The 11,094-nt window shown below is 36.1% G+C and overlaps 1 protein-coding gene across 1 annotated transcript in view; it reads right to left on the bottom strand.

The window, feature by feature from the left end:
- Positions 1-2,054: 2,054 nt before the first annotated feature.
- The window catches only part of LOC126752234 (uncharacterized), a 41,527-nt gene continuing 32,487 nt past the window's right edge, over positions 2,055-11,094 (bottom strand). The window contains exon 2 of the mRNA XM_050462900.1: positions 2,055-4,779. Within this exon, the coding sequence (XP_050318857.1) occupies positions 3,602-4,779 (1,178 nt within the window). The 3' untranslated portion in view covers positions 2,055-3,601. The remainder of the gene's footprint in view (positions 4,780-11,094) is intronic.

The following is an 11,094-nucleotide window of genomic DNA, read 5'->3' as shown; positions in this document are numbered from 1 at the left end:
TTCAAAATTTACTCAATTTAGTTCAAAGTCTATATTATAAATCATCAGCTATACAGGTAAACTCTTTGAGAAACTGTCAAATATGAAGGTTAGCTCAATACGAGTACAGTTGGGTCTTCATAACCTTACGATTGACAATCAGATTATTAGCTGACCTTATATTGTATGTAGGCAAAGTGTCTAAAGTTCATCAGAAAGAGCTTGCGACCTTGCAGGATGATCTACTGAAACCGCCCATCAAGCTCTGGTTTTACGTCTTATGTGCCCTCTTAGTATAATAGTGTAGTTCAATATAGTAATTTCGGCATAACAAACCTGTAATGAGGACCAATTCGGGGTTAAGGCGGTTAAAATGAACCGTCTTGGCTGCACTTAACCAAAAAATATAAGGAAAATATTTGTCAAAAAATACATATACAATCAGGACAATGTCTGCTGTGAGCTCATCAATGGCCGATGGGTGGCTCTGATCTGTCAGTGTAAACTGCTGTTGTTGTTGTTGTAGCGACAGAATTCTGTCGAGTTAACACTCCTTGACTGATAAAAAATCGCAGTGCAAACTGTCTTTCCACTCGGACGTTCAAAACATCTAGACCTTTTTCACGCACTTCCGAGCCGACATAAAATTCCAACATTTGTCGACTGTTTCGTTTTGCTTGAAAATATGTGGACCCGTGGGGGTTTTGCCACCAGATCGTCAATTTGCATACACTTGCAACTTGTTGCTACAGGGGATAATAGTTTTGTTCACCTAAAACTAATCGAGATACACTCGTGGCCACGCAAACCTTACCACTCAAAATAGAGATATAGTAAAAAAAAAACTTAGTATACGCGTTTCTTGGCTAAAAAGGAGTTCGAAGATGGGCATAATCGCCAATGCCTCGCCAACAACTATTAAACGAAAACCTGCAAATTGACGTAAATATGCATTAAATCAAGATATAGAACTGTAATTTGGCATAGGGATCGCAGCAGTAAGGGGCACAAAATTTTAAAAAGTGGGAGTAGCCCTGCCCTCTAGTTAGTCTAATTAGTTTACACGTACATATATCCTATACCACTAAATCTACAACAACCAAATTCGCCTAGAGCAAATACATATTATAAGAACTCCTACCAAATGGATAAAGTTGAATGATACCGTCTACTATCCATATAACGGTACTGTTAAAAGTATTAAAAATTTATTAGATATTAAATTTTACCCTCGACATGCTATGAGCGTGCTTTATGTAAACCGGTGTGGAAATCAGACCATGGGTGTGACACTGCCCACTTTTAGGTAAAATCGCATATCTCAAGATCTGCTCGACCGATTTCAACAAAAATTGGTATGCAATATTCTTCAAACATTCCAATGTCACTGTGCGAAGATAAGGGAAATCGGGCAATAATCACGCCTACTTCTCATATAACTCAATTTTAAATTTCATTTGATTGCTTTACTTTCCAGTATAACAATCAATAAGCAAATTAATATAACAAGATAAAATTTTGCATGAATAGTGCCTTTGAAGTGTGTCAACTTATGACTAACAATTTTTCGAGCCAAACTGTAAAAGACTAGGTACCGAATATGTGGACCTCAGTGCCTACAGTTGGCTTTTTACCGAAAATAACGGTCAGTGCGTGAGGTATATCATTAAAATTTGGTGTGAATCCTTTCCTGATATTGGTATGTCTGTGTGTTAAAAATAGGTTGAATCGGGTTGAATCTTAGCCACCATATACCTAATATAAAAATATTCGAACTTGCGGGTGACTTTATACCGCATATATCGGCCAATATGTGAGTTCTCTCAATAAAATTGTGAAAGCTTGTTTAGAATGAAAAGACACGGCTGAAAATTTGTGCTAGACCTCACATAACTAACAAGCCATATGTATCGGAAGGTGTCACCCTGGCTTTAATCCTTCCAAGTAGCAAGTGTATGAAATGTTTGGTAATACCCGAGCTTAACGCTTCCTTATATTCTCATATTCTATCCAATGTTATACTTACCGTTAGTAAAACCATTTTCTCCCATTACAAAAAGAATAAGACACGAGTATTTTAGATTTTTCAATATTTGTAGACACCATAAAGTGTAGCCTTGAACTTTATTTTCATTGTTTTTGTTTTGTTGTTGTGTTCTTTTCTCAACTATCTTTTTTTTTTGTTTGCAAAAATTTTTTGAAGTTCTTGTAATTGCTGTTTGTGGTTTTTGTTTTGCTCTCTTCTCTCAACACATTTTATGGCACTTCAACTTAGAGACTAAAAACAATGAGATTACAGTTAAATATTAAATATATTAATTATTAGAGTAAAATTACTTGCAGCTTATTTTCACAAAAAAGTAGCAATAGGATTTTTTTCTTCATAAATTTAACATTACATAGTACATACATAAAAGTTATATAATATATATAGCTTGATTTAGGGTAGCTAGAGCGACATAAATATCTTTAAATCTATTTATATAGTATGTATATGTAGTAGTGAACATACGTGTTGTGTGGTTGCATGCAACAATTACATTAATTTGTACAGGAGCGAAAGAGCCATTGTTGTTATATAATAAATGGAGAGTAGAGTTGAAATTTTATAAATACATATGTAGGAGCTTTTGAAAACTTTATTGAGAAAATGTTTTGAAAATCTTTTGTTTTTTTTGTATCAATATTTTTATAATATAGTTATTGTCATTCGAGTGTGTTGTAGCAATGAAAAGCTGCCATTTGTTGTTGTAAAAAATTTTAAAATTATTATTATTTTTGTTTCGAATATTTACCGTTAGTTTATAATTATTGTCTTGGCGGTAATTGAGCGATTTTTGTTTTTTTTTTTTTTTTTTTTGAAAAGCAAGCGACATGCTTTTGTAACGGTACTTTTTTTATTAAAAAATATTGGAGATTTTATTCAAATTAGTCTTTTTTACATGTAAAAAAATTTAAGAATTTAAAATTTTTTTTATAACTTTTATCACTATTTGTTTTCTGCTCTAAGACTCAAAACCGTTATGCCGCATACAATATTTTCTGCTTTCGCTTACTTTAGTTTACCGCTACGTTTTTGTACTGTTTTCCTTTCTTTACCTTTATCATGTTCATACTCTTTGACAAACCACTCTCCCTTTCTCTCTCCTACATCACTCTGCTCTGCTCTCTCTGGCATACAAATAAATTTACAAAAAATTTTAACCTCGTGTTTTTTACAACTTCTCATTGCCGAAAGCGTCATCACATCATACAATCATACTTATCAAAATAATTATTACTTAGTTAATATCAAATCGATTGAGCTTTCATGCGAGCTTTCATCGTTCGCATGCCATACTAGTATTAACTGATCGTTTTTTGTAAGCCATATCAACGCTTTTAAAGCTTTATTACACTTGCTCACACAGTTGAGCTTTCACTTCGCACACGCAAAAGCTTCGTACGCTTTTAAGCGTCAGTGCTTAAAAGCTTCAGTCACAATAATTTTTATTTTATTATTTATTGTTTTACTTAATTGCTCAGTAGGAAAATCAGCAAGTCTAAAAATAAAGTCTTATGTGCTAAACGCACTATTGAAACCTGCTTGCTAACTAGCTTTCACTTTATCGCCGCTTAGCGCTTATTCGTCCTTCTTCTTTCTGATCTTGCCCTCAGTCTGTATGGTTTCGGTGACCGCATCGAAGCAATCGGCCAGCGATGGCTCAGAACCATCAGCGCTGTAATCCTCACCAGCCATGCGGCTCAACGTCAAAATGTAGGAACAAGCGATGCGCAATACCGAAAGCTTTGACAATTTCTGCGCATTCGAATAGGAGGGCACAGCACGTCGCAGCGTCTCATATGCCGCCGAGATGGTATGCACGCGCGTGCGTTCGCGCGCATTCGCCTCTATACGTCTTTCGCGTGTCATATTCTTATAGTTACGTTGTTGCGGACGCGCGCTGCCGCTGCCAATACTACCGCCGCTACCGCTGGGCGTCTCATCCGCTGCGCTGCCGGGTTTATTGTATTGCAGTGCGCTGCCATTAGCGCTAGCCTGTTGTTGCAGCGCGTGCTCGTCCCGCGCAGCGTTCAAGTGATGCGCGCTCGTCGTTAACGCCAGCGGTACGGACTCGCTGTTGACATGGAACTTTAGTTGACTATTTGCCGTTGCCTGTTGCTTCTTCGGCACATAAACGGACGGCGCTGACTCATCGCTGGCAGGCGCGCATTTGTTGGGCGCATACGCATGCGCTTGATCGCACTCAACCTTAACACTGCTTGTGGTTGTTGGTTTCTTCGCAACTAGCGCTAGCGGCTCCAATTGCTCTTCGACGGTGGTGGCAGGTATGCGATGCAGTGTCGTGACACCCGGATGTCGCACAAACACCTGCGCTGGATTTGGCATCAATTCATGAGGTAACACTTGACTAGGATCCCAGATGCCGTGCGTTGGTGGCGGTGTCGCAAGCGCTGGCGGTGTCAACACCACTGCAGAATCTGTCGTCGAGGTATAACGTATGCGTTTCTTCAGTGGCGCCGTGGCGAGTGCAGGCGCAAGCGCGCCCGCCGCAACAGACGTCGCGCTTGCGTCCACCACCTTAGAGGGTTCCGAACTTTTGCGTTTATTGCGCACCAGCGCAATTGGTGTGACTTTGACTTCAACGGAATCCTCGGAGGTCTCTGTTGTCGCATCGGTGGGGCTGGTGGGACTGCCGCTGCTTTCGAGGCGCGCATGCTCCATGCGGTCGAGATCGTCGCCGCCCTCAGAACTGCCGGAGCAGAAGCCAGCATCGCGATCGTTGGAATTGGGTGAACCTGTTGCGGAGCAAAAGAAGTAGAAAAGTGAAAAATTAGTTAAGTCAAAACTTTGTTTTCAGAAACTTAAATGCTAGTAATAAATTACTAAAAGTTAATAAATTGCGCTCTCACATTGGCTTCGACAGCAATTTGCATAACTTAATTATTTCGTTGTTGATCAGAAGACAACAAAAGCCAAAACTCAAAAGCAAGAAATAGTGAAACTGCCTTCAGTCAAATACTAGAAATAAACAATGGAAATAATTCCGTCTCAAACAAGTTTGCGCCGCCTACGCGTCTGCGCACACATGACTATCAAAGCAAGGCATGCCATGCGCCGTTAATCTGCGTTGTTTATTTTTCGTATGACAACAATACAAGTTAATCGGCGCGCAGCTGGCGGCACCCAAAAATAAAAAAACACAAAACGTTTTACAATTAAAAATCCCAAGCAATAAATTTAATCGTTTTAAAGCTAGCCGAACGCGTTTGCGCTGATTCGTCGTCGTCGTGCGCGTTAACGTCTGCGCTTTCAGGGCTTGGCCGTGACTCAAAGCCACAACCATTTAACTCCCGCTTAACGACGTGCCAGCAGCGCGCCAGCGATTCGTCTATTAAACGGGCGCTATGAGCCATTAACCGTTTGGCTGCTTGGTAGCGCTGTGCCGGCGAGGTGTTGGCGGCAAACGAAGAATTAATGCGTTATTTAACGTGCTGTTAAGCGTTCGAGCTTAGCAGGTGACGGCTCATTTACAATTCACACCAAGCGGGCGGTGGTACGGCTTGTGCGGTAATTTATTGTAATTTTTTTTATTATAATAGATATATTTTATTATAAAATATAATTATATAACAAAAGTAATTACGTCTGAAACCTGTTTGTGCAAGAAATCTGTGAAAGCAACGAGATTTAATTATTATTTTTTATTATTTCAATTAAGACAAGATTCCGTTTTCTATATTTATATGAGCTGAGCCAGCAGGAAATTGTGGGTCGTCATTTCCGTCACTCTCACTTTAGCGAGGCGCCAGTGATGCTCACAATAATTTCTGTTATGGTCTTGCATACTTAAACGAAACCAAAATCTAGTCCGTAAAAGTCACGTTTCCGTTGAAAGTCACCAAAAAGTTGATATATTTTGAAACTGTTTGAGTATTGAACCGGCTTTTAAATATTTTAATTAAATATGAAAAAATAAATTCACAATAAAATTCGCAACTTTGCCTTAATTACAGTAGTTCCTAACGGCTTTGAGCACAGTAGCACAAAAAGACTGCAAAATAATTTAAAAATATCAATATTTGCTAATATTTTAACGATATTTTTCATAAAACGAAGTTATATTGCTGTAATTTTCAACAAGTTATGATTTTTGCAGCTGCTGTTGGCAAAATAATTATAAACCAGCAAAAACCGTTTCATAACCGATTCAACCGGTTCGCCTAATTTTTGTGAAATGAATGAAAAAAAGTAATACCGAATTCTAATTGCGCTGTGACTATTGTTATTCAAATATTTTATATATTTTTTAACCACAGCGACGATTTTTTAAGTGAGATTTCCATTTTTCAGCTACTAGAAAAAATAAAATTTCAAAACAACAAAAACCGTTTCATAACCGATTCAACCGGTTCGTTTTTGTTTAGCGTTTAGGCAGTCCCAAAACATAGTATTAACTGTTATGCGTATATTTCGAAAGTCAAAACACATCATTTCAAAATTTTGAGTGTGCTATGTGTTTTCGAACCTGTAATCATACACTGTTATCCATATGGAAACCTGATGCTACCAAAAATAAAAACAAATTTTGGTTTGCAGCCTTTTTTCAACTCTGCTTAAGAGCCAGCCGCCGTCGTAACTCAGTATACAATTGTGTATAACATGTGCTGGTAAATTTGTATATATGTATGTACATACTTATGTATACTGTTATTGCAATGTGGCAGCGCTCAGTTTTCAAGTTCATCACTTGGAAGCCAACAACCTCCACAAAACAAAAAACTGTATCAATTCGTGGAAGCCCACAACTAAAAGTGCTCGAAGGCAGGTTTGCAAGGTGCAAAAAAATTCTCAAAAAACTTTTTCAAAAATATTCTCAAGCACTTGGCTTAAAACTTGCTTAACGAAATTTACATACACACATACATATATTTTATTTAGTCTCCACAAGCGACTCATTCGCAATTAAGGATAATGTGTTTGGCATGCAAATTTTTTGCAGTTCAAAAATATTTTACTCACTTTAGAAATACAACAATAAGAAAAATACCAAACTGAAAGCTTATTAATGAAACTGATAGGACCGCGGTGATGGGTTTATACATATTTTGGCATTAAATGCATATGCAAAAGCAATGTTGCAGGAACAGGTGTAACTTGTTGGGTTTGTGAGCGCCATTTAGCTGCCAGCTGTACCCATTGATGTTCAACCGAGGGGCGTTGCTGGCACTTTTTGCGCTGCGCTTATCTACCCATTATTTGTTGCTAATTGCAGTATTTATGCATAAGTAAAATTAATGATTTTGAAATAATTAACTTGTTAAAAGTATACATTTATTACAAATATTTAACTTTTTAATTTAAATTGAATTCAGGTCGTTTTATTTATACATTAAATGCATACAGATCTGTATTTTTTTTATATTTTAACATATTTCGCTCTATTAATGCGTTTTGTGCGCAAAAAATTATAAACCGTTTCATAACCGATTCAACCGGTTCGAACCGTTTCACAGAATTTTCTGTTTTTAAGCACGCAAAAGCATATGTCACTCGAAAAATTTCATATTTATAAAGTATTTGGTTAAAATGCATTGTTTTCATTCCAAAAATCGAATTTGCTTATTTTGAAATTAAATTTTTTAGCAAATATGTGTAAAACGAAACGAAACTGCCCAAAATCACAAACCGCAAAATTTCAAAACCAGCCTCGCAATCAGGCTGCGCGCACAGCGCACGCAACGACCCACCTCCAGCAGTGTGTCAGTATGCTGAACCGCTAATCAGCACACTCACACACTAACACATGCTTCAGAATTGAACATTTAAAAGGTTGAATATTTATTAGCCAGTCAATAAAAACGCAAATGCGCTGACGCATGCGTTACAATTTATGCAAAACCTGCCTGTATTTTTTGTACAACAACAGCAAAAACCACACAACTATGGCAAATCGCAACGTAAATTGAGGCAATGACCAAGAGGCCGCGACACGTCGATCGACAGTAGTCGCCGACAGTCGAGTGCCGACCATATATAGCAGCGCATGCGTGTGTATGTGCGCAAATTTTAACATTTGTAAGCACATGTGTATGCATATTATGGTAGAGCTGTCGTTTTTCCACGAATTACTCCGCTGCAACACTTTCAACGCTGCTGGCTTCAGCAAGTGGCACGTTGTTGTATTAATTACAGTTTTAATCTAGAACATTTACTGTGCCATATTTACTCTGTTTACTGCTATAATTTCCAATAATTAGCTGCAGATTGCATCAATCTATCAATCAATAATTATATATGTATATGAAATCCCCCTTGGCAGCCGCAGGGGACGCTGGGTGTGTTCTGGTTTGAGCCCATCCAACCTTCGACTTGCAGCGCTTTGGTGTTGCGGTGCTGCCTGACGCCTAGTACCGTGCTTCGTTTAATTGTTATCGATTTAAATAATATTATTAATATACAACTGTTTTAATTTGAAGCGCGCCGCTCGCCGACTGACTCACTTGCGGGACTTTTTGTTTGTTTATATTTTTATTGTAAAGCTGTTTTGCTGAACGCTGTAAACATGTATGTGTGAATATATGTGTTAAAATGTAATAAAATCAGTCAAAACAGTTGCGTACACTGCGCGTTTTTATGTGTGTGTGTGTCAGCTTTATTGTTATTAGTTTGACCCACAACCCCAAATTAAAATAAAATCCCAATAAATTGTTTTTTTCGCAAACAAGTGTAAATAAAAAGAAACAAAAAATATTCCACTCATTTTTTTTTACCAGTAAAACAGCCTTTTGAATATTTCAAATTTATCGAGAATTGCGATTATTACATATAACTCTTGACAATCTTTATGAGTAAATTTTGTAAACTTAAAATTGTAGCTGAATTGATATCGATTTTAAAGCTAATATGTGAAAAATTAAAGCTAATACACATGTTTGGTAATTATTTTCAAAAATAAACAAATTTGTAATACAACCGTTTCAACCGGTTTTAACCGGTTCAAAATTTTTTTGTAGGAAAATATGTAAAATGCATAATCTGCCAATTTTGATGTGTTAATAATACATTTTTTATTGTTTTACATTTTAGTGCTATTGATTATGAAAATTTCAAATATTTTTGAACGCTATTGAATTTTTAATTTCTACTTCGCAACAGCTGCCCAAATTGTGACATAACCGTTTCACCCGGTTCGAACCGGTTCACAATTTTTTTAAGAAAAACACTACATAATCTTTTTAAGTATTTATATATATGTATATAAATTTAAAACGCAATATTTTCTGCTAGTAATAAGCATTTGGTTAGTGCTAAGAGCTTTTACTTAACAACAGCGCACTAATAGTAGAAATAGTAAAAATATGACGACATTTGCGTATAGAATTTCATTATTCAAAAAGTGATAATAATTACTCTAAAAAAATATATTTTTTCTTTTTTCCAACATTTTACGAGCACTTAAAATCATCAAAAGATTTTTGTGATTTTTTTTTCTTTCAATACTAAGCACTTTCACACTTGCTCTACACACCCAAATGGCGCACGTACTCACAGCATCCGTCGCGCATTCACTACAATTCATTCATTCATAATAGTGAAGGCCAACACAACGCCACCCGACTGATAAGCGAAATTCTAAATAATTAGCTATTAAATTCATTTGTTTACTCATAATTGCAACACATGTCCCATGAAGCGGAATATAAAATAGAAGTAAAAATTAATCGAAATAAATAAAGTACCAAATATGTGAAATATTACTCGGTTTATCAGTCACGTCAGGAACGTGCGTCCGAGTCCATCTCACTAATCTGGTATTGCCGCCACCATACGCTACCATCTGACTGGCAAAATACTTCGTGCATGAGTGCGAATGCCACTTGCGCTGATAACCTATTGGCGAAGTCAATGCGCAAGGGAAAATCACTCAGAATCGCCGCTGTTGTGACTAAAAGTCTCACGATGAAAAGTAAAAATAAAAGCGAGATGATGCTACAGATTTTTCTAAATGCGAAGATTAGCGCGACACGCCTCACATAAAATATATATATGTATATAGTATAACGGCATTTTGAGGGAGCAATCGCAAATATTTTAATTATTACATTTTTTGTGGACTAAATTAGAAATTTTACTAAATATTGTTTTTCTTTTCTTTTTTCAGTGTGATTGAAATTATTTGCACCATCTTCATAATTTTTTTTTCGGTAAGTGATTTATTACTTTTTTTAAATTTTTAAATATTTTATTTAAAAAAAATATATGTATATAAACATAGTTGAATTTTACTAACTCTAACCAAAAATTTATTATTAAACTTGCTCTAGTATTGTTTTGTATTAATAGCACTTGCTTTCTCTTTTTCGCCGTGCAAGTTTCTTCTCTTCCTTCGTGTTTTTTGCTCTCCCTGGGCTCTCTCACACTCTTTCATCCTCCCTCCTCCTATAAATAACAAGTTGGCAGCTCACAAATGATAAGATATATGTGATTTATATCGCAAACTGTCAGATCAATTTTAAATTTTGAAGGGAAAGGTGACTACGTAACTTGCACGAGTATCTCTTTCTTCCTAATTTTGCGTACTCTCTTTCTTTTGTCGTATCGTCCATTTCACTGTTTCTCTAAAACATAACTTGTTGATAGCTTTAAGCCAACAAATGACATTTTGATATTTGCGAGAGGAAATATATTGTGAAATTTACTAGCTCCAGCTCACAAACTTTCTCTCTCTTTCACTCTTTCTTTTTCTCTCCTCTTTTCTATATCTTTAACTCTTTCTCCTGTTTCATAATAAATAATTTTTTCACTTTAAAGCTAAATACATACTTATAAATATCATACTGCGCGTTTTCAGTTGCCATTTCAGCTGTCATCTATCACTGTCACTCGTCAGCTTTAGTTCATTAGTTTTAAACTTCAATTTAAACTTAATGCAACAAAAATTGAAATAAAAACACTATTTATACAAAAAATTATTTTCAGTATTTTGTATACATTTTTTTTAATTTTTTTTTCGAAATTTTTTTTTTTTCATTAAAAAGATAACCTAAAAACTGTCATCGAAGTCATTTGTAAGCTTCAAACATTTTTCAACTGCAAAAAAGAATATTTTT

The sequence above is a fragment of the Bactrocera neohumeralis genome, chromosome 3, assembly GCF_024586455.1.
Source record: "Bactrocera neohumeralis isolate Rockhampton chromosome 3, APGP_CSIRO_Bneo_wtdbg2-racon-allhic-juicebox.fasta_v2, whole genome shotgun sequence".
NCBI classification, from domain to species: domain Eukaryota; kingdom Metazoa; phylum Arthropoda; class Insecta; order Diptera; family Tephritidae; genus Bactrocera; species Bactrocera neohumeralis.
Note: the sequence above shows the minus strand (reverse complement) of the source record. Positions and strands in the feature narration are given on the sequence as shown.